The sequence below is a fragment of the Eutrigla gurnardus genome (assembly GCF_963514095.1).
Source record: "Eutrigla gurnardus genome assembly, chromosome: 2".
NCBI lineage: Eukaryota > Metazoa > Chordata > Actinopteri > Perciformes > Triglidae > Eutrigla > Eutrigla gurnardus.
The window spans coordinates 16,294,090-16,318,128 of record NC_139916.1 but is presented as its reverse complement, the minus strand read 5'-3'; the positions used below and the strand labels follow the sequence as shown (position 1 = coordinate 16,318,128).

Below are 24,039 nucleotides of genomic sequence, written 5' to 3'. Positions count from 1 at the left end.
AACAATGCCATGAGGTTAATGTGATGGCCTCCCAGTGAAACTGTGGAGGAGGATCAGTGCTGTGGGTAGAGCCAGGTCCCCAGGCTCTACCCAGCAGTCTGTCTGTCTGAGCTGCCATGATGGACACCTATCCTGTCCTCAGTCTGTCTGGGAAGAGTTTTTTCCCCCTCTTGAGAGAAGAGGGGAGAGAGGGTGAGAGAGAAGGAGGGATGAGAGGATGGGAAAGAGCAGGAGAAGGGGTTCGGGGATGGAAAAGGGGAGTTTTTGCAATCTTCTGCAAATCTTTTGCAATCCTTAATTTTTGGGAGGATGGTAGAAAGGAAAGAGGAGAAGATGGAGGGCAAGGAGGGTTTATAGATTGCTCACAGGCTGAGGGGGCTTTGTGTGGGGCCTGGCGGTGGGCTCTCAGGACCCCTGGCCTTTCTCTGCTCTCTGGCCCTGGGGGAAAAAACGAACACACATCAGACACGCTCAGAGAGATTTTGTGTGTGTATATAATTGTGCACGTGTTTTTATTGACACTTGTATATGCAAAGGCCATACTCAGAGCAACAAGAAACGTTATTAAGCCAACCCCCTGCATTTCACACACTCCCTCCTGCTATCCTCCCCCCAATCAAGGCACAAAAAAAGAGGCTAGCAGGCCAAGCAAGACACTTAAAGTCCCCTAGTGATGTCAGTCAGAACATGCCCGCATTAAGACCATATGCAAGAATCGCTGCACTGTCTGTCCTTCAATCAGTCATGCAGTAGTACCGACATCATTTAGCAGTCCTCGGAGAGAGACAGAGAAAGTAACAGTGGGAATAGGGAGGGAAGATGAGAGAGAGAGAGCGAGAGGGAAGGATGATAATCCAGGATCTCCTCTCTCCCTCCCTCCGCTGACATGCAAACAGGCATCAGCCACCAGGAGAGAGGGAAAGACAGAAGAGAGACAGAGGACTCACCCGTTTCAGAGGCCTATGGTCCATCAAGGGGCTTCGCAGGAACAGTAAAACAACACCAACTATTAGCACCATGTAGAGAGCGCATGTGCGGTAGTGGGCTTTAAGTGCGTGCAGGTTTGGGTGTGTGACGAAGTGGTGTCGGAGGGCGTGTGGCGAGTGTTATGCCTCACCTGTGGCGACATCGGAGCAGGAATCTCAGGATCTTGCGAGCAGCCTGATTCTGTTTTTTCGTGAGGAGGCTGCTGTAGGCGAAATAAAGGAGTGAGAAGAAATCTTTTGCATCAGTTATGCATTTTTGTGTGCATGTGAGCGAGAGTGAAGTACCCGAGGGAGTGTCTATAGGAGCGATAGTATTGCTGGATGAGGACCGCTGCTCTACGACTCTGTTGGAACTTCCTCTGCTCATGGAAACTCCGGAAACGACTCTGGATCAGGATGGCTGCCAAGGTCATCCTCTTATAAAGTGCATACTGAGAAAGAATACAGAAGCATTGTAGACACCTTTGCAGTGCAACACATTTATTATCATTTTTAATCATTTTGTGGTTATACATTTTCCCTCCCTTTTTCCTTATGTCATTTTAGCCCAAGTTTACAAGGAAACACATTTGTTAATGCTATTTTATCTGGATATCTAATTCAGCACTAAACTATAGGTCAGCTTGGGTTGATGCTGACTTTGTGCTTTGTTAAATTGTACCTGCTTGTATCTCTTATAGCAGCGCTGAATCACTGCTGCAATCTCTTTGCGTTGTTCCTGAATGGGACCCTGGCAAAAGTGACATTAAGAGTTTTATATTTATAGACATCATGAATGTTAAATGGTTCATGATTTTCTTAATTTTTTTCAAGTTATTGTAATAGAAAGAAATTAAATAAAAAAATAGAAACATAATTATAGAAAAATAATAAAATAAAAATAGAGAGGACAAACAAATGAGTAAATACCATAGCCAGGACTTAAAAAACAACATGGAATGGAGACCATGTGTACCTTGTGTTTTCTGAGGGAGTGCAGAGCAAGCCTGATGGTCTCGTACAGCTCCCCCTGCTCAGTCTCAGTCATGGTGAGACAGGACTGAGTTTTCAACCTCTCTTCTTTCATAGCTGCACAGAGGAAGGAGGTCCAGTCAAAGGGGGAGGATAGGGCTTGTTTAGCCTGTGGACTCTGCTGATCCTCAGGCCCTGAGAGAGAGTTTGGTTTGGGGCTAGGAGTCTGGGACTTGGAGTTTAGAAACCTGGAGAGAAGCAGACACCAAAACAAGAGTATTATACGAAAGAAGATTTACACGCTACATCATGTCCGAGGTGGTGAAATCAGGAATTCTTTGACTCACCTCTCCACCTCACCAAGGTAACCAGACAGTAACCTGAAATCACTGCTGATCCCCACCTTCCCGGAGTCTGTTTCCGTCTCCATAGACTCCTGCTTAAGCCTACCAGTTGAAGCCTCCATGATGTGATCAGCTAGCATCGTAATGTCCATCTGCAAGACACGCAGAGCAGGCTTTACTTACATATATGCTAAAACCTGCTGCCCTTAAATTTAAAAATTACTTTTAATTTGGGCATTTATTTTCATGCCTATATTGAAGACACTCAACTCTGTGTACTACATGGTTTGAGGGAACCACATTACTTTTTCTTCTTGTTGGTGGGCAAGTGAAAAATGAATGGTTCGCCTCATTCCCTGCACAGAAGTCCATTATCATACTCATTTTTCTTATATCCTTCTATTCCATGGTGTACTCTGTATGCATTTCATGTATGCTGTTTACATTGAATGTGTTTAGCTAATTAAAAACACATGACTGCTTCTTGACCGAACCCTTGTCAGGGTAGACGTGACCTTTAACAGTTAGATGGGCTTGCACTTAAAATCATATTTAAGTGCATCATAGGATATACAGCCACATATTCCACTAGCTAATTATCTTGGTGTTAAAAAATGAAGGCGTTATTACGTCAATCCCCTTCTTTGAAGTAAATTTCTAGTTGTGATTAGATACACAATCATTACAAATGGCTAAATCCAAACCCGTCTTCATCTTGTTTGGCCAAGCTCAGTGTTGTACACATGAGTGAATCTAATCCTTTAGTCTAAGTTCATCAGTTAGTGCTGGATTCTTGTTCTTGTCAGTGAGCATTTAGTATGTGTGTCCTTTCCCCCCCTTTTTATAAGTGCACATGATCATTTGTATAAAGTGTGTGTCTGCTTGTGTGGTAGTAACTGATAGGGGAAGTACTGATGCCCCTGCACCAGGCATCCTTCTCATGAGGACAAATCCAATGCAGTCAGTCTGATGTCTGAGTACAATAGACAGAATGTAAAAATCTTCACTCATTATTTTAATCTGTTTATGTTGTTTGTTGTCAACATTTATTCTTACCCCTCTTAGGCCCTTCCCAAGGTTTTGTCATTTTTCAACCAAATAGGGTATCATGGGAGTTTCCCCTTATTCACACTGATGGTCAACGTTTGGGGAGAGTTGTTTTATTAGATTTTTTTAATGTATTGTTTCATGTCGGTTATCACAAATATGGCACACATTCAAGCAAACTGTATACATTGTCCAATACACGCAGTACAAAAAGTTCTGGTTAAGTAACAAGATCAAAACTGCCCCTCACAATCTGCTCCCCCTACCTGCAAGTCCTCTGTGTTATCCTGATAGGTCAGCAGCTCTGTCTCCTCTCCCCTGTCAGACAGCACTCTTTGGCGCAGGTGAATGGCCAGTCGTTCTTTTCCTAAAATCCGCCTGGCTAGGCTACGCTGCCCCAGCGTCTGTCTCAGACTCCACCTGGTGCCCCCTCCAGACCTCCCTATCCTGGCCTGCAGGTGGGAGAATGGAGCACTGGGGAGCTGAGGCAGATTAGGCCTGGAGCTGGCAGGAGGTGCGTTCTGACAGCTGAGGTTGGAGGGTTGAGTTTGTAGGGTGTTGGCGAGGAGAGAGCATTGAGGATTAGGACTGGGGGACGAGTTGAGGAGGGTGGTGAGGGTGTTGGTGCCAGTGGTTGAGTTAGCTAGCTGTTGCTGGCTGTCAGGGCTGGGTTTGAGTCTCTTGGCTGGGGGTGGGCCTCCCTGTTCTGTTTGGCTCCAGCTCGGGTTCTGGTTGTCTGTCTGGCTCTCTGTCCTGGCTCTCCTTAGCTCTGAGGAAACAAAGATGCTGGAAAATAAGAGCAAGTAGCAACATAGATTCCTACCACACCTGATATGCTCACTTAAAAGTCTGGTCACCCCAAACACATACAATCATGTCCCACTTACATTTAGAAATAGCTGGCAATGGTTATCATTTTCAGTTTTCAATTTTTATAGGTGTAAAGAATATCTTGAGTGTCATTGTTGTTGTTTTTTCAAATATGATTTTTAAAGAAAGTTTTTGCTGTTTTGCCCAGAGTTAAATGAGAAAACGTATGTCATTCTCAAAAAAAAAAAAGCTAAAACCAGCAGCTGGCTAGCTTAGCTTAGCACAAAGACACATAGATACAGGCAACCAGCTGAGATTTTGAGGAATGTACTACCCCAAGCCAAAAAAACCATGTCCAGCATGTAACATAAAATGTTGGATGGTTGTTTTATCCATATCATGTATTAATTAGTGAGCTTTAGAGGTCATGGCAAGCAGATCGAGTTACCTCGAACAGAGTCATGCTAGCTGTTTCCAGCCTTTATGCGAGGCTACCTTGCTGTGTACCAAGTCTCAGTGGTGGATATTTTAAAACCTCTGCAAATAAAACTGAAACACTAGCCTCGTAACACACCACTAGGGCCAAGTAAACACTTTTTTATTTATATTTTGGGTGGGCTGAACCATTAAATTTAGACAATCCCCGGTGGTGACAGACCACAAAATAGTGGGCTTTCCCACCTGAGTTAGGGTTTGGGGTAGGGCGGTTGCTTATTCCGCTCGTCTGTGATTCTCCTCTCCACTTGTCCAGCCAAGTGTCAGCAGGCTGGCCCTGAGCTTGAGGAGTCTGTTGCAGCTGCTCTAAAAGCTCAGCCAATCGAGTGTGGCCCCGGGATCGGGCGATGTTGAGTGGTAAGCGTCCCAGTGAATCAGGAATAGCCAGAGCTCTCGGGTCCCACTGGTAAAGCACCAATGCTGCCTCGGTGTGGCCCAGAGCACACGCCCACATCTGAGGAGGCCGAAGGAAAACACAGATCACACACAGGCACGGAGAGGCATGGTAAGAAGAAAGACACACTCAAAATGTCATTCAGAAATATTGATCACTTACCAATGGAGTACAGGAGAAGTGGTCTACATTAAGAGGATCCACCTCAAGTTCGAGGTCAATACTGTCGGCATGCTTTGTGCTGCAGAGCCAAGACAACAAAAGTGAAATTCACTGACGTTCTGTGCACTCCCAAGGGTGTGTCATGTTTGTGTGTTACTCACCGCCAGCGAATGAGTGTCTGAATAAGCCCTGCATAGCCCTGAGCTGCAGCCAGATGTAGCAAGGTCATTCCTCTGGAGTTCTTACTGTGAACAAGCTGATTAGATGAAGCCCAGCATGGCTGAGACATCATCTTCTCACACACCACCACGACACGACCCTCGAACGAGCCTTGATCGGTAGAAATCTGGAAGGTTGGAGACAAAAAGGGTTTGCAGGACTTTTACCTACAACATTTTTAAATGTTTTCCCAGGTGTCACAAAGACAAGAAGGAGTCTTGCGTTCAACAGAGCAGAGTCCTTGACTCCTTGTGACCTGGAGGGCAGTGTACTGTAAAATGCTTAGGTGGTTATGGAGTCATAGGTCACTTTTTATGGGGGTGACCTAACATAAGTAACACATATGCATTATAATGAAATGCAGTACAATAGCTCCGAGTTTTGTGAGGCTTACTATAAATTGTATAAGTGTTTAAAAAAATGATGTTAGAAAATACCAGAGTGGATTCAACATTTCTGAATCTGAAGATGTTGCTTTACCTGATTGAATCATGTTGTACATGTATGTTTCACTTTTATCCAATCAACTGATGTTGAAGACTGATGTTTTAGAATATTTCTTTTGGATTTCCAAAAACTATAAGGCTTGATCAAATGTAGGAATTTAAACCAGTAATCATTGTGCACTCTTCACATTCAATCTTGGGGCTTAAACACAGTTTTAAAGACTTACATTATTAATTATTTAGGCCTAAAGCGAATTCCGTTTACTTTCATGCTGCTCTCTTGATATTGTTTCAGATGATATAGCTGAAAAGGAAATGTTTCACCCAAGCGAAATCAGTTCTTTTCTGCCTTACTTGAGACTGCTGATCAGTGGCTCCCCCTCCTTCCAATCCTCCACCCTTGGTTGCCATGGTTTCTGAGCTGGGGTTCTGATTGGTTATCTCAGCCATCCTCTGTTCCATCTGCTCCAGACGCTCCAGGATGGACATCCTAAACTGGGTATCTACAGGAATAAAGGTGGGACAGATAGTGCTGTAAACATCGGCTACTTGTTTTTTGCGTTTAAGCAAATCAATATTGTGTTTTTGTAAAATCTACTTAGAGAGGCTAAGGGAGAAAAAGCCTTCTTTGAAGGGGCTCAATATTGCATAAAAAATCAAGACTGCAACCCAATAAATCCCCTTACCAACAATGTGTGTCTGTTTGTGTGTAAAAGAGTATAATAATGAATGTACTTTTTTTTAATGGCTGTTTGCGTGCGTGACCCTTTGTTTCAGTGGTGCTGCAGTTTTGCTGCAGTGCACATTATGTCATCCCACCTGCTGCTCTCTCACTCAGTCTCTCTATTTTTCTCTCCTCTCATTTCAATCCTATTTTTCTTTCTTTCTCTCTGCAGCACACACACTGAGCCGCAAGGATGGAGCCATGAGAGTGACACGGAGGCTAAGGCTCCTCCCTTTCCACCAATCAGAGGAGCAGCAGAGTTTTCTGGAAATACAGCTTTTTTGAATACAAAGCAAAACACTCTCTCTTAACATAGAAACACACAAGCATCTAGAAAACAAGAAAATTAAAGTAGATTTCTGGGCAAATAAGAAGCATGTAATATCTGCTATGAGGATGTTTTTTGTGGTCGATAATAATAACTTAATTCATACACTAAAAATATGACTAGAATACTGACAAATATCCTTAAAAATTAGGCAATAAAATAGGGATGAATTGGTGTTTTAATTACCATCATTGGTGATAAGTGACTGTAAATGTCTTCAATTTCATTTTTAAAATGTATTTATCTGCCTGCCAGTCACACTACTTTAGTCAAGGTACTGCAAGGTTCATATTATCATGAAAAGGAATATAAGAAAGGTCACTGGAACACTGTAACTGTAATTTTAGGATATTATTAAAACATGAATTCATGTTTTTATCATGTCAATAGCATGTGATTATAGCTTCACTAGTTTTTAAACCACATAATTTAAATTGAAAACAATATTTGATTAACTGTTGAGTGTATTTATTAAGTTAATGGATTGTAACTAACTATTAAAAAAAAAACGTCAAAAGTAATGTGGTGACACAATCCAGCTTCTATGAATTACTGATCACTTATATTCCTGCCTTTGAGAATGAATTCAGCAGCTTTCCAAAGTTAATTGGTGATTACTTGTAGTTGTACTGGTGCCTGTGAATTAACCGAGTAACTTTTCTGTACTTTTAAAGGGTAATTCTTCTCCAATAAACAAGACTCTGCACACGCTCTAACCACTAGCCAACCATAACACAGTTCGAAGCATTGCAAATCCCATAAAAAAACAAAAACAAACCAGTGAGACATACTTGGGTTTGTAAAGGTAATAATACTTAGTGCTCTTACACTACATTTAACATAAATCTATTTATGTTCTTGCATTTTTCTTTTTCTTCTTCTTCTTATTAATAATACATATTCTACCAAAACTATGATTAAAGTGGTTGAACATCATTTACGAAACTCAGTTTAGAGTTTGTACGCAAGTCATGTTTTGTTTCATGCAAATCAATAGTTCTCCATATATTTTAATCCACATGGAACTCGTTTGACTCAAACATATTGTGTTCTTTAGTTGAAGTACATTGAAAAATAATACATCAGAGAAACACACACTGTTGGTCCACACAGAGACACTTCCTGCAGTAAACATTAACACCTACAATACAGAGTAATGTATTTAACATTTGGGTGATCAACAACATGCCCACATGTTTGTGCCCATAGGCCTGTTATTATCTGGGCCTACAGGAACCACATTAGCCTCCTTCATTAGTGGAGCTGTCCACTCCCGGTGGTGCTGAAAGCCAACGGTTCAACGGCTAAACAAGCTTGTAATCATCAGGCCTGCAACATAAAATCAGCGGGCTCTTTAAGTCTTTTAGTTCAAACATCTAGCATGCAAACCACGTGAAGACTTGTGGCATTCCCTCCGTCTCTTTGTCTGAAATCGACACAGACTATCACCACATGTAGCTCCTACAAACACGAGGATCGAAACGGGAAATGAAAGATGAGTTTAAAGCGTTACAGCTAAAACTCAAAATGTCGACAACAGGCACATTTATGTCCATTTACAGCAGCGTGACAAAAAAAAAAAAAAAAAAAAAAAACTTAACCCAGATACAAACAACACAGACCTGGACGCTTAACTTTGAAGTTAACATCGGTTTATAAAATCAAAATAAGCTACGAACCCAAACAGCGAGTCTCTCTATCTGCTGCTGTCTTTGTTCCCGCTTCTGCTCAACCCCGTTAGTTTGAAGCGTGCGACTCACACATTGCTACCCCGACCGAGCAAAACACAACTAAGTGCAGAGAGAGAGAGAGAGAGAGAGAGAGAGAGAGAAAGAGAGAGAGAGAGAGAGGGGGGGGGGGGGGGGGGCAGTATCCACGTTGTGTCTATGAGAGCAGACACGCTTCAAATCCGCCCGCCAGACTCTGAGCTGCAGGAGGCTCGCTCGTCATCGGCACAACAATAGACTGCACACAAAGTGCAGCAGCGACATGTGACAAAGTCGAGCGATGGCGAATATTTACTTTAAAATGATTCATCCCTCTCCAAACGAGCCTTTGATGAACCGCTGAGGCCGAACAAAGGGCTTTTTTATCCAGAGCACCCGTTCGGGTCTCAGTATCATCGTTGACAGCCAAAGGCAGAGCCTATATATAGTGTGCATGAGAATAGACGCGCTGCCAGTGGTGCCAAACATTTGACTGTCAAGTGGACCCGCGATTGTGCCATCATGTCCTTGCCCTTCAATCCAGCAAACAGCCAACCTGCTGTGACTGTAGGAGCCGTAGAGCCGCAGTGCCGCATTGCGCAACGCAGAGACGGGGGCGAACACAGACTAAACCCAGGACATGCCTCACCGAGGAGCCCCGTGCGTTTCCAAGCCGCAATTGCACCAGGAGATATATTTGCATACAGAAGATAACCCTCGGGTGCTGCGCAGATGCTCGACCAATCCCCCAGAGCGGACTCACGAGAACATTTAATTGTCCTCGAACATCTTACGTTATGTTTTAATTTGATTCAGCATCAACGACATCTCACTAGAAAAAATCTACAGCTCTATCAAATTATAAAGATTTCTCTCCAACTTGAAAAGACACATACTTCACTCCATCATGATTTTTATGAATGGGGACTGTAAAGATTAAAAGGTACAGTGTATATCAGACCTTTCACAGTGCAGCTGTGAAACTGATTAGGAGTTTGGATTGTTTTTATTTTATCTGCACACATGCGCACTGTGATAATAGAAAAAACAGCTGCATCCCTGGCACAGAAGAACACAATTCAGCCAAATGACACACAGCTATGGAACCAACAGGTTCTCTCAAAGTTTTAAAAGATCAAAAATGTCATATGTGTAAAGGCTGCACCAAAATTATAATAATAATATAATAATAATAAATAATAATTATAAAAAAGAATAATAAGATATAAATTGTAAGTCAGGGTTCTTCAATAGGCTACAATAGATGAAGTGCGTGACCTTAAACATACAGTATGTTAAAAATAAATCACATGCATGCAACCCTCCAGGCACACTACAAAGCTTCTTATTTTGTTATGGTGTATTTTAGACAATAAGAGTGCAACTTTGCATCCCTGTAAAGTCAAGAACTCAAACAAATGCTCTCACCATCGAGGGACAGCCAGTCGTGCTGAGAGGACGGCAGGGCAGGAAGGTCGCGCGCCTTGTATTCAAACACCACGGAGGAAGAGATGACCTCCCCACCCATAGCTACCTGCAGCATCACCAGTCCTGTGTCATGGGCTGGAAACAGACAGAAGATAAGGAAGTAGAGTGAGTGTGTTGGGTCAAAGAAACATTTCAGTATATCAAGCACAAGACAGTGTGAATGTCTAATATTGCTTTTGTCCAAGCAAATTACTTTGCATTGCAGTTTTCCCCTGATTGATGAACTTTTGCGCTAAAAACTGCACATAATGGGGATTAGTGGGGTGATTGTTCACGTTTAAAAAGTGTGTACATTGTATGAAAGTGTGTGTTACCTGGGCAGTAGCAGCGCAGCACCCCGGGCTGAATGAGGGCAGCAGGGACACTGATGTGGTCAAAGAGACAGCTGTACTCACTGCTCGACTCCAACCACGGACCTGTGATCAGCACCTTCACTCCACCCTGTGGCGCACAAACAGAGGCCTCAGTCTATCAGTCTATCTCCATCACACACACACTAAACACGTTTATGCATGGTGAAAATATCCTGATTCCATCTGTAGCAACAACATACCTCGGAGACACAGTGGCCTACATTTTTGTTTTCTGTTACATGCACCTAAACTGATAGATACAGTTTTAAAAAATTGCCCCATTTACAAAGTAGTTATTATTTTGCTAATGACAAATCTGTGAGTCTAGCAGGCCTGGTAGCAGCCCCTAGAGGCTGTGCTGCTCCTTACATCCAAGCTGTTTGAACCATCTGAACAACACTGCCACGTGTTTTCTCTAGTGTAGCAAAAAATAAAACATAAACAACAAATCGTCTGCCCAAAATCTTCAGTCATGAAGTGAGTACACAGCAACAAAACATGTTTCGATTTTAGAACCATTCACCAGCATTTTTCCTTTCTTTTTTGGGGGGCATTTGCCTTTTTAGTTCATTAAAAAAAATCCTGCCATCACCCTTTGAGCCTTTGGAGTGAAATTTTGTTGCTTTTTCAAAAATCTCAGATATGGAATAATTAGAATGATGTAACACTGGTGATTCTGGAAGAAAGTTGCGGGAAAATATTCGCTGAATATGTGCACATGTTAGAGATATAGTAAGTTCTCTTCGACAAATAGTTTTTGATAATTATGGTGGTAAGATACTATGTTTCCACAAGTTTCATCATGATTCAATGACGGAACTGGTGTCTGAGATACTGTAAGTGGTACATGGGTAAATTAATGAAGCCACCAAGGGTAATCAGTGTAATATTGAAATTTCATCAAAATCCTATCAGCTCAGTCTTAATGACCACACCGCCAGGCTGGCGGTCTTAGTACAAATTGTGCTGAGCATGATTTCAGCGTTTAACATCAGTACAAGCCACCGTCAATCATGCGGTAGAGGGACTGATTTTCCTGTAGGGAACAATGATGAATAAATAATGAATGATAATCATGTAGGGTTTACTAACCTCTGGATAAGACCACTCAGGGGAGTAGTCTGTCACACCGAACAGCCTCCCAGTCTCCTGGAGGAGTCCGAGAGCTCGCTGCTCCACCTCCGAGCCCTGCAAATGGCCTGCCCTTGTGCCCTGCTCCTCTCCTGGTGCCCCTTCCTGGGGCATCAGTACCCCAGTCACAGCTGCCCCCACCCCACCTCCAGACCCTTCAACTGAGATGAAATCATTGATGAGGTCAGAGAACTGACTTCCGAATGAAGCTTCAAAGCCTTCCAGACTGATGGCCGCTCCTGCCCCTGCTGTTGTAGCGGACACCCCTCCACCTTGCTGAGGAAGGGGGGAGCTGTAGAGCGCCCCCTCAATGCTTGCCCCAGCAGCTATAGACTGAGGACTGGCCACCACTGAACTGCTGCCCCCTGTCAAGCTTACACCATTACAGAGAATCTCATTTTCCCGTCCTCCTCCTCCACCACCCCCTCTGCCCTCCTCGCCTCCTCCATTGTCATCTGTGGTTTGCAAGTAGTGCTCGGTGTCAACACTTGTGTAGGCCTCGTGGGGATCCCCAGGCTTGAGTAGCAACTCCCCTCCATTCTCAGAAGTCTTGTCTAAGCCCCCAACCTCTCGATGTGCCCTGCTGCCTGACTGATCGACGGTCGTGTCCTGTGGTGTTAGAGAAAAAGAGCCCACTGCCGTTCCTTGTCCGTTCCTTCCACACAGGCCCTGCTGGTCCGGGCTGTCTTGGTGGAGGTGTGAATGTGAGTCTCCATTGGTGACCGGAGTGTCTGTTGGCACCGTGGGCAGGGCTATGTAAGCCTGAGCCTCGCCTGATTCCTGGGTTGCCTCAGAACCATTGGCCTGCAGCTGGGAGGGCTGGCTTGTCTGTGGGGAGCCCTGGAGGAAGAGGCTGGGGGAGGGGTGGTGTGCGGGCTGGGTCAGACTCGGGACACAGGCTGACGACATCACAGCACTGAAATCCATCTGCTCCAAGGTGGTGCTGGGGCTGAGGCCTGTCCCTTCTCCTACATAGCCTCCCTGGGTGGTCAGCGGCGGCTCCAGGGGGGTCGGCTCTGTCTTGATGTTGTTGACAAGGGCTGGATTGTAGATGAAGCCGTTAGAGGAGCAGTGGAGTCCTCCATCATCACCGTTACATCCCTCAGCCTTCCCTCCACCTCCTCCATACGTCTGGCCCTGCTTGGGATTGTTGAGGAAGCAATCAGGGTCAAAGGTCATGGTAGTCTCAGGAAGGCTGACTCCTCCAGCGGAGTCAAGAGAGCTTGATAGAACCAACTCTCCTCCCTCACCTAAGCCCACGCCACCAGGAAATGAGGCAAACCTCTGGTTTTCGGGGGTAACAGCCAACAGGATGCCAGCGGTGGTGCTCTCATGGGTGGATGCCAGCAGGTGGGTGTGGCCAGCGGAGTAAACCGAATCCCCAGTCAGCGTGGTGACCTCAGACATGAACACAGCTGTGCTCTGTGACAAGCCAGCCCCAATGGCGAGAGCGGGGCTATCAGCCATGTCACTAGTTATTGACAATGGGGAGCTCTGGGTGGTGTCAGGGACCTCCACCTGGTTGGTGGAGGTAGACGAGGACACTTCCATGCTGCTCTGTGGGAGTAGGGAGGGTTTGGTAATCCTGCCATTCCTCCTCTCTCCCCCGCTCGCTCTGCTCCTGCCCCCTGCCAGACTGGGCTCTGTCTGGCCCTCTGACACATCGCTGTTCTGGACCTCCGTGCCATCTGCTTCCTCGGCTCTCTGGCCCGCCGCTGCACCCGTACCCGCTGCAGCTCCACCTCCTGCTGCTGCTCCTGACTCCTGCTTGGATGAGATGATGCGCTGCTTGACGCTGGAACATTTCTGATGCAGGCTGCTTCCAGCACCTGTCAGAGGAGACATTCAAACATAAGGAAACATGATATAAGACAATGCATCTTCACTTTACGTCCTTTCATTTTCTCAGGTCAATCATTATTGTAAGGTGACCTCATAGACATTTGAGAGTGTGTAAGGGCGCCCTCCAGTGTTCAGAATTTACACTGAAAACTGAGATCATGAATTCTTTGATAACACTGCTTGAGACACTCGAGAAACTCTAAATAAATGTGCAATGTGGTTCTTTTGCATGAGATTTAATTCTAACATCTGCGACTGTTACTAAATGAGATGTCTTTATTTGCATTTTTGGGATTTAGCTTTAGATGCATTTCCAGACAGATGGAATGTCAGAGACCTAACGCCCATAAAAAACCCCTATGACCACAGATGGATCAAGTCAGTGATTAAAGAGAGAAGTACTAGGAAAGGGGTGAATCAGAGGGCTGTTTTCTGCAAGAAAATTAGGGCAGGGAGAAGAGCATGAGGGAATATGATTCAGTGGGGAGAGTGAGAAGTGAGGTGGTACTTAAGTCAACAAGCCACTTAGTTTTGGGAAGCTGTCCTGATTTGCCCTTCCAATCCAGATCAAAAGAGCGGTGAGATTAGGTAAGTGTGTGTGTGTGTATGTGTGTTAGTGTGTGTACTGGAGTTATCTACTCCCTGATGCTCATTTATGAATAATACATGCTGGATATTTCTAGCACCTCCGTCTTCTTTCCCTCTATCCCTCCCTTTCTTGGGTGAAAATGTGTATCTAACTCTAGGTGGCAGCATAGTGCTGACTGTCGCAGCCATAAAAAAAAAAAAAAAAAGAAAAAAAAAAAGAAGAATTCTATATAAAGCCTGTCTGAATGGTATGAATCTCTCTTCATGAAGTGTTTTTTGAACGGACAAAATTGTCTTTAATACATCACTACTTTGTAAAGTAATTAAACGGCACTGTTAAAGCCTGAACACACCTTTGTGACTTTGTGCCAAGTCCAGTTGTTGCATTTTGACTTACTGATTTATCACTAACATCTCGGTAAGACACTTAAAATTAGATACATTTCCTTGATACAAGCAAGACGTCTTCGTATAATCTCCCCCAAACTGCTGAAATCACCTGTTGTCTCATCTGATAAGTAATGGCCCGGCTCCAGACTCTACCCCATCTGCTGCCAAGTTGTTTACAAAGCCTAAAAGCAAGCCAGTGAACCAAATTACCTGTGTTTTAGAGGTTTCTCACAGATTAAATTTGCGACGCACTGCACTGTGACAGGTGGTATTTTTATTGACCCAAGATGACTCATATCCCCAGGTTTAGGGAACGCATGAGGGCTGAAACATGAGACCAAGAGGGAGGGCGAGTGCTGAAATGATGGTAAAGCTAACTCACACATGGGTTTGAGTTGTCCAATCAGCTCCTCCTTGCTCCATTTGGCCCACTCCTTCCTGTCTGTGTTGATGGAGCAGAGGACGGGACCACATGGCTTCCCGCTATCATCCACTGCCGGGACATTCAGGTAGTGCACCAGCACAATGTCTGGGTTCTACAGTGCAGACACACACACACGCACACACACACACGCACGCACGCACACACACACACGCACACACACACACAGATACATGTATGCACATCCCGTTAGTTTGAAATGGCCTTTATCCGTTAATTCACTGTCATGTTCTTGTCAACATATAGGAGGGAGAGAATAAAATGATAGTCTATTAACAGAGGGAGGAGAAATGGAGAAGGAAAGCGGGAGAGAACGTGGAGGTCAGGAAGGAGGTTGGACGTAGCGTGTCAGATAAGATTCTCTCACCTGCCCATAAAAGATTTAACAGCTCAAGCCCACTCATCACTCTCTCTCTGACCCCGCAGAGGCTGTGGAAGTGTCCACATGTGTGTTTTCTGTGTGTGCGCCCATGTGCGTGTGTGCGGCTCAGAGTAGATCTCACTATGCTGTAGGCCACCAACAGACCTATAGAATTTCTACCCCATGAATGATTCAACAGGTGCATTCACGTGCCTCTGTGTGTGTGTGTGTGTGTGTGTGTGTGTGTGTGTGTGTGTGTGTGTGTGCGTGTGTGTGAGGATAGCGAGAGGCAGAGAAGCTCCTCTTGATGAAAGATTCAGTAGACAGACTCAGGTGAGGGGGTGGACCTGCTGAGGTGGAACACTTCTCTCTCCAAAAGAGGATGGCACAGTGGGCTGCTACAGCACCAAACTGTGCAATGCAACAGCACTCACACACTGATTTATGATCACATTCAGTGATGTGTCTTGATATCGGTGCAAAGAGCAGAAAATGGCACTTTACAGATAAAGCAAGTGGAATTTCCCTTTATAATTTCAGACCACTGGAATCAAGCTTGTTGGGCATGCTAAAAAAGGAAATATATTGGGTAAGGGCATATTCAATTTACGGCCGGTGGCTGGAATGTCCTTGTAAATTTCATGTGACAAATTATGCAGGAAAATTCTGCCGAAGAATACATAAATATGTATGCATTTCCATATTTTAAATTAACATTGCTGGGTATTCAATATTTTCTTGGAAAATGAACAGAGGGAGATGAAGAGAGAGGCAGTGTAAATGTAAATGCATTTTTTAAGATTCATCATGTAACCTGTCTTCTGAAGATGATGAGGTCTTGGTGGTCACGTCGTGCATGGCCAATAGAGGAAGAGACATGTATGTGTGTGTGTGTGTGTGTGTGTGTGTGTGTGTGTGTGCTCGGTGTTGTCTTTCCCATGAGCAGTAGAGTGAGTCCAACAGCTCTATGAAAAACAACATGCTTTTATACACAGGAGACACCTGTGCATGTGTGTGTTTGTGTGAGGATGCTGTGCGAGTTTTTGTAGCTCCAGGGTGTTTTCTTGGAGAGGACCACATAGAGAGTGGCGCGTGAGTCCTTGATGCTCACTATAAGTATAAGAGAGTCAGGGTTTCGATAACACACTGTGCTCTGGAAGAACTTGCAACTGGCAAAGAAATATTTGTTTTCTTTTTTTGGCAATGTATGTAAGATTCACATGACCAAGACCTATATTCTAGGTATATTCTAGTGGTCTAACTGTGTGTCTGTGTGTGTGTCTATGAGTGTGTCCACTCAGCCAAATAAACATCCATTTTTATTATGACCCCAGCTTGGTGATAGTATTTTCACTATGTCTGTCTCATTAATTTAGAGGAGGATGACGTTTATTAGTGGTTCATGGTTTAGCTTTGTGTTTTGTTTTGGAAACAGACAGTTTAACAGACAAATCTTTGTGTAACACTGATAATATATATTCTGGTTGTCCTGGTTCGTGTATAATAGGGAATTAAGCCTTAACATAGCTGGAATAATGAAAGGGGAAAAGACTCGAAGGAACAAAGACATGCTGCCATTTATGACAACGAATAACAAATTATAACCACACGATAAATCCTGTCTAAATCTTGTTTTGTGTGTGTATAAATGTGTGAGAAAAGGCAAGGTGGGGAATGGGGGGAGGGCTTACCTGCAGCAGCCAATAGCATCTACGATGGAAGGTGGGGATGATGGAGGAGTGGACGTAGCAGCCATACAGACACTAGAGAGAGGAGAGGAGGGATAAACAAGAAAAGAAAAAGGGAGGAAGCGAGACAAAAAGTGAAAAAGGAGGAGAGGAGGAGAGGACAGTAAATGAGAGAACAGGAGAGGAGAACTTAGGTTATACCCACTTAGGCTATATTGATTGCGGTGCTAAAACTAAATTGCAAACATGCTGTATGCATTTTTTCCTAATGTCTTTTCTAAAATGCCATAAATCTGATGTTGACAATTACAGCACAAGAGATTGTGAAATTTACTGCCTCAGCAAGACTAGACATAGCCCACTTGGAATTCACAAAAAGTCACACTGTCGTCAGCTCAGACACTGCAAGAGAGATCAGTAACAGTGAAGAGGACAAAGAAGAGGGGGAGAAAGCAGGGAAAGTACAGAGTGTCAAGGTGGACAAGATGAAGAGGAAGTTCAGTATGGACTCTATCCAGCAGAGGATGCTTACATACATACAAAATAGTGAATACGTGTGTGAAAATATTCGCGTTTGGGTCGGTGTGACATGTTTCGAGACCGGTGCCAATTAGTAGCCGAGTTTCTAAACCAAAGCTATACTTTTTGCATTGACACTTTGACGATAAAGTTGTTTCATTTGACAAAGGATGTGGAACTTCTTAAATGCATCGCGGTTTAATGCAAGGTAACCGCACAAGAAGTTATTTCTAAAATGAGCAATTGTGATTGAAATAATTAATTTCTATGGAAACATGTCGGCCGATGCTCACGTTTGTGGTGTTTGACCGAGGAAGGTTGAAAGGTTGCAAAGCCTTCTATCGAGATCATCACTGCCACTGTTTCACATGCATTGAAATCAAGGATCACACACACACACACCCAACAATGCAAAAAGTGGTTTGTAAACAAAATTGCACACACACACACAAAACGGCTCGGCAATCAGACTGTATATCATCAACGCTCACAACTTGTCCTGTGTGTTCTGTCTCATGAACACTTGTGCACACTTACATTTTCTCGCCATTTTGCCTCTTCTCAGAAGTAGCCCGCCCTCTATCTAAAATGTGTTTTGCCAAAGGCAGAGTGCATTTCCATATATTTCCATTTGATATGAGGAGGCTCTCCATCCAGGGTTATGTTTTTCTCTCCTGCTTCCTGCCTCTCCCCATGCTCCTTCACTCCCTCTGCTCATCTTGCTGCTCTGCTCATTCCCGTCCCCTGATCTAACACACTTGCTTGCTTTGGGGGGTCCTGGGAAGACGTGACACAAACAATTACTGAGCAACTACCAGGGAGGGAAATACTTTGTATATATGTGTGTGAGTATGGGTATTCATGCACGATTGCAGAAAATTGCATGTGAGATGAATGTCAATGTGAGTGTGGGGTCGTGAATAATAGAGGTGCAGATGGGAATACTTGATCTCAATTATTCCCTTTACCTCCATGTCTTTTTTGCCTGTCTCCCGCTCGCCCTTAACGCAAAACTATTGAGCCCAATGCAAACATTCATGTGCCTCCTCGCCGTCTCTCCTTGGCTCTCCCTTCTACCTCATTCTTTCGGTTTCTGACACATGCATGCTCACTCCTCTCACCTCTTGGTATATTCCTGCTGAATAATCAATTTCTGAGCTGGCTGATGTGACTCGAACACACACAGACACACACTCACTCACGCACAGACGCTGCCTTGAGACTGGATCGATACCCCTCTGTTCTGCTGAAGGAGGCATTGACATCATTCCTGGCCTCAGGCCAAACACACTCTTATCCTTCAGAAAGAGAGAGAGGGAGAGGGGAAGGAAGACAGGGGCACGAGCAGCGAGGGAGGTAAAGGAAGAGGGGCACCGCTTGCTCTGAGGTAACACGTTGACCCGCAGCACCAGCAGTGTGTTTTGTGTGTACACTTGTGTTGCACGTATGGGTCTCCTCGGAGTGGAGACGAGTCAGTTAGTAAGTAAGATTGGCACTGAAAACATACCCAGCGCCAAACAAGCTCATCGACTTGTTTTTCCATTGCAGCCTCTCACCTCTACTCCCTGGACTTTGAGCTTCATGTGATCCTCTCTGGTGGTCTTGCCATCTTTCCTTTTCTTCCAGCAGTAGCCATCTTTCCTGTACTTCACCTTCTTACGGTTGTAGAGGATCATAGAGCCATTTTGAGGCCTGATGGAGAGGACAGAAAGACACATATAGTGTTAGCTTGTGTTAATTGCACAAAATAAATGTTTTATACAGCACAGTCTTTAAAAAAAAAAAAACTCTGACCAGAAATCATTTTCATGCTGTCATTTCAAATTTCCAAAGTATCAAAATTCTCCTTGCATTGCTGATTCATAAATACCGACAATGTGAATCAATTTCATTCTCCCACGGTCAAGTGAGCTGGTCCCACCCCTCCCCCTTATACATCGACTCATACGCTTAGGTGTTAATATTTTAGTAGGATGATTTATCAGCACAACAGGAACATCGGCCTCTAAGCTCCCGTTCTATACACACCTGCTGGGACGAACATGTGTGTGTGTGTGTGTGTGTGTGCGGGCGCACCACAAACACAGACGCACACCGGGAGCCCTACGTGTAGAGAGACAGAGATGCTATCGTGTCATCAGAGATGGCAGGACCTACTGCCGTGTGTTCTTTGAGCTCAATGTCAAACCTGCAGCCCAGCAATCAATCATTACATTTCTATAACGTTAAGGACAGGTGTGTTTCTCTCTTTCTGTGTGTGTGTGTGTGTGTGTAGGCGGAGGGAAAAATGCTCCTCTGCCTTATCTCACAACAACAGAAAGAGAACAGGCACGTTAACAATCAATAAACCAACACATACTCACAAGTGCTCTCTCAATGCACAGTCATGAGCACGCATACGCACAAGCACACACACATTTACGCACCTGCTCTCTCCTTTCCCTGCCCTCCCTTTTCTCCATCAACCCCCAGTCTTTATCCCTCTTATCATACCATCTCTTCATTTTCTCTTTACTGCTTCTTCAGTCCCCTCCATTCTCCACTCAGTTCCACTTATCCGCATCTTCTCATCTTGTCTATTCCTTCTACTATCCTCCTAACCTCTGTTTCTTGTGTTGTCTCTCCTCTCTCCTCCCGTCTCTCCTCCGCCAGAATATGATGTAGACACATCTATATGGACCGAGATGATTGCAATTTACTCTGAACACTGTGTGCAGTGAAATCGAATTTACTTTGAGCTGATTTTCTTTGACACCTTAAATCTGTTCTGTTTTGGGGTGAGCCTGCCACTTTCTTAGCGGAGTGGAGACCCCCCCCCCCCCCCCGATCAAAGCCGAGTTTAGTCTCCGTCTCGAGCAGTGTGAGTCATCTCAGAGCTGCTGATTCTAATTATGTTATGGAGAAGATGGATGAGATCAGATGTGTGCCTGTGTGTGTGGGTGGGAAAATGTGTGCACGTTCATGTGTATGTGTGTGTGTGTGTGTGAGCGTGCGTGCGCGGAGGTACGTGGACGATGCCCATGTTCCTCGCAAACCCTCCGATTCAAGCAGACATAAATGCTATTGATTGTAACTGGGCTGTGATGTGTGGGATATAAAAAGCTTTTCCACCGTTCCACAGCGTAGCAGAGCGAAAACAGAGAAGGCAAGGGGAGGAGAGTGGGGGGAAAAAGACGGCAAGATAAAGAGATGAAGTGGGCGAGTGAGTGAGTCCGGTAAAGGGAGGAGAGAAGGAGGAGTAGATGAGCTAGTGAGAGGAGAGGGAGAGAGGAGGTAACAGTCATTACTTTGAACTGATGAGGTATTTCACTGAAGGGAGAAATGAAGGTCATTGATTGTTATCTTAATATCGTCCCCCCCCCCACAAGTGTGCAAACGCATGCGCACAAATGCGAACACACACAAACACACACACGCGCGCGGCGCACACACGTAAATGTCACTGGCTCCGTTTGCTGAGCTCCTTTCCATCTGATGAGATTAGGTGTAATCTGTTCTAATCGTGCCTCGTGTCATGTGTAAATGGGATTATATCTAACTGCTGCTCAATAACACCAATATGACTGCTGCTGTTGCTGCTGGGAGGCTGAGGCTATACGGCAGCACAACCAATCAATGAGAAATCCATCCACAACATAAACTGTGCTGCTGGCCTCAGGCTGCTCCTGCGAAGAGTCCTTCAGCTCGCACAATGGGAGAGCAGAGGCATCACTTCGGGCTTTCAGCAGTGTCAGTAATCGGAAATGGGGCCATGCGGTGACCTCTTCACTGACTTTACTTTTCTCTCTTCTTTGACGTCTTTTCTTCTTTCTCTTGTTTAACTCATACCTATATCTGTATTAACAAAAGTAAATATCAATAAGGGGATTTATTAATAATTCAAACTGACCACCTTTTTCTCCTTCTTAGCTTCCTTCCTGATTATAACCTCTCCCCGTTCTAGGAAAAGAGCTACCTACGGTTCATTCGGATGGATGAATATTCAGTTCCGGCATGTGAATCCCTGTTCACATTCCATTTTATATACACATACTCCCACTCCCTTTAAACCCCCCGTCACCCTTCTATGTCTGAATTATACATCACTTATCCTAATACATTTACATTCATTAATACTCCACTTCCAGCTGACTAGGTGCTTTACAGTCCAGCCATGTTCTGGAGCGTTCTCTACATGTAGAGCAGGACCCTTTGGAGACGGTGGACGTACATCACTAATGCTTTAATCACACATGGGCACTCATCATCAGTGATTGGGAATAAACCAGTGTGAGTCATGATTGAGTGATCCTGTGTTTGTACGTGTGTGTGGGTGTAAACCAGTGTCTGCGCTCTCCTCACCTGGTTTTTGGCGATGTCGTCAGCCACTCATCGTGTTTCTCAAAAGTGATGAGATATGCAGCAATCTCCTAGAGAGACAAAGACAAGACAGAAAGGTTATATTGGCGTGTGTGTGTGTGTGTGTGTGTGTGTGTGTGTGTCACAGGGAGATAAAACATAACAGGTATTTCCAGATGACCTGCTGATGCCCACAAAGTGTGTGTCACTATCTGATTGCCACAGTGGGGTCTCAGCGCCTGATTGGTCACAGAGCAGCCAGTCAGGAGACAGATATAGAGGACGGACCCTCAGGGCCAACAACCAATCACGCTCACCGACACACCGATGTCTCCCTCCACTGGGGAGGAAAAGCTATCTCCTAAACACACACACACACACACACACACACACACACACATACACAAACAAACACACACACACACACACACTGGGGTGCAGACCCATACACTAGCTGAGAGAGTGGCTGATAGGAAAAGTTTTCTTGTACTTTGCAGTTTCACAGTTTCCCGTCAGATAAAGCCTACACTCCTAACTTGATTCTTAATTCCTCCGGCTCTCTTTTCATTTCCTCAGCACTCCTCTCCACACTATTTCTATTCTCCTTCCACACTCACATGAATCCAATGAGGGAAAAAAAAAAATCATACAGTTGCATTCTACCGAGAGTAAGGCAAAACAAAACGTCCATACACAGACAGAGGCACACAGAGACGCATCTAAAAAAAAACCTGATTGTTTGTATCTCCAGCTTTCTTGTTGCACACACACACAACTCTGTGCTTCCCTTTGCTAGGTGAACTCTCTCATCCCCGGCTTTCTCCTTGAAACATCACATTCCCTCTCTCTTTGTCTCTGACTCCCATCTCACCCACTTGTTGTAAAGACTATGAAATGTAAATCGTCCTCTTAAGGCAATCAGTTCTAGAAATGTGGCACAAAGCAATAGTGAAGAAGACATCAACACTCCGAGCACTCCTTCATCTGCCCCCTCAGATCAACAGTCTCCTCTCCAGACCTCCTCTACCCCTCTTCCTCTTCTCTGTGTATGTGTGTTTATAGGTATTTGTCCCAGTTTGGCATGAGAGCACTCCAGCTCCATGCCGATCAGACGAGATGGAGGGACAAAGGGAGCGGCGAAGAAAGGCAGGGACAGAGGAAAAGAGAGAGCAGCTGGAGGGTGCTGGCACTTAACTGGATTGTTTTTTTAAGTGTCCCCCATTCGATCCTCACGTCCCCGTCCTCCCCCCCCCATACACTGCCTCATCCTGCATTATATTAGGGATGGCTATTTCCATCCAAAATACTATTCGATAATCACGAGGAACTATTCAACATTATTCGAAGATATTCCCCCGCCCACCCAAAATGCAATAGTGGAAAGAAGACAGTTTTATTTTGTTTTCGTGTTTGAATGTAATCTATGTTTGTGGGAAGAACTACATTACAACCTTCACAATCATCACTACCAAGCTGGCCACTGTTAATGTCTGTCTTTCTGACGCACCTAAAACTTTTTAGCTATAGCTCGGTGCAACACCACACACACACACACACACACACACACACACACACACACACACACGCACACACACGCACACACACGCGCACACACACACACACACACACACACACACACACACACACACACACACACACACACACACACACACACACACACACACACACACACACACACACACACTGCCTCATTCATTTATGCATCTATTCATTAGCTGTGACAGGCAGCCACCTCTCCTCCTCCCAAACCACTCCGCAGCAAGTCAATATCCTATACGGCCTCCACAGCCCTGGCCAGGCACTCGGGCTCCCCTAGTGACTGTCAGCCAGTGGGAGGAGAGAGGAGAAGACGAAGAGAGAGAGAGAGAGAGAGGAGACGAGGGGCTGGGAGAGACAGAAGGATGGGAGGATTAAGAAGGAGGGAGAGAGACTTGCAATTAAAGGCCTGCCCCATAAGAGCCATTAAAAAGCCAGAAACAGAAGAGTCAGCTGAAATGGCAGCCTGACACACACACTCTACAACACACCCACACACACACACACACACACACACACACACACACACACACACACACACACACACACACACACACACACACACACACACACAAACACACTCTCACTGCAGACACACACTGCTGCTCCCTCCCTCACCAGAACACACACGCCCATGAAGAGTGACAGAACTGAGATGGTGAAGGTCGATCCTCAGGAAGTCACAGTTATTGTCCCAATGGAAACCAGTGATAGAGAGCTTTGAGCATGC

The 24,039-nt window shown here is 44.9% G+C and overlaps 1 protein-coding gene across 4 annotated transcripts in view; it reads right to left on the bottom strand.

The window, feature by feature from the left end:
• Positions 1 to 222: 222 nt before the first annotated feature.
• The window catches only part of LOC311027702 (calmodulin-binding transcription activator 1-like), a 45,560-nt gene continuing 21,743 nt past the window's right edge, over positions 223 to 24,039 (bottom strand). Inside the window, exons 4-22 of one of the 4 annotated variants that reach the window (XM_084031844.1) lie at positions 21,756 to 21,823; positions 18,971 to 19,106; positions 16,899 to 16,970; positions 14,787 to 14,940; positions 11,546 to 13,413; positions 10,415 to 10,541; positions 10,041 to 10,175; positions 6,209 to 6,357; positions 5,351 to 5,535; positions 5,190 to 5,268; positions 4,820 to 5,087; positions 3,595 to 4,097; positions 2,285 to 2,433; positions 1,942 to 2,185; positions 1,648 to 1,716; positions 1,272 to 1,417; positions 1,118 to 1,189; positions 948 to 978; positions 269 to 438 (exon numbers count right to left, since the gene is read on the bottom strand). In XM_084031844.1, the coding sequence (XP_083887970.1) occupies positions 406 to 438; positions 948 to 978; positions 1,118 to 1,189; positions 1,272 to 1,417; positions 1,648 to 1,716; positions 1,942 to 2,185; positions 2,285 to 2,433; positions 3,595 to 4,097; positions 4,820 to 5,087; positions 5,190 to 5,268; positions 5,351 to 5,535; positions 6,209 to 6,357; positions 10,041 to 10,175; positions 10,415 to 10,541; positions 11,546 to 13,413; positions 14,787 to 14,940; positions 16,899 to 16,970; positions 18,971 to 19,106; positions 21,756 to 21,823 (4,488 nt within the window). In that variant the 3' untranslated portion in view covers positions 269 to 405. Of the gene's footprint in view, positions 439 to 947; positions 979 to 1,117; positions 1,190 to 1,271; positions 1,418 to 1,647; positions 1,717 to 1,941; positions 2,186 to 2,284; positions 2,434 to 3,594; positions 4,098 to 4,819; positions 5,088 to 5,189; positions 5,269 to 5,350; positions 5,536 to 6,208; positions 6,358 to 10,040; positions 10,176 to 10,414; positions 10,542 to 11,545; positions 13,414 to 14,786; positions 14,941 to 16,898; positions 16,971 to 18,970; positions 19,107 to 21,755; positions 21,824 to 24,039 lie in introns of all 4 variants that reach the window. The other 3 variants (XM_084031845.1, XM_084031842.1, XM_084031843.1) reach the window with 3 other exon arrangements.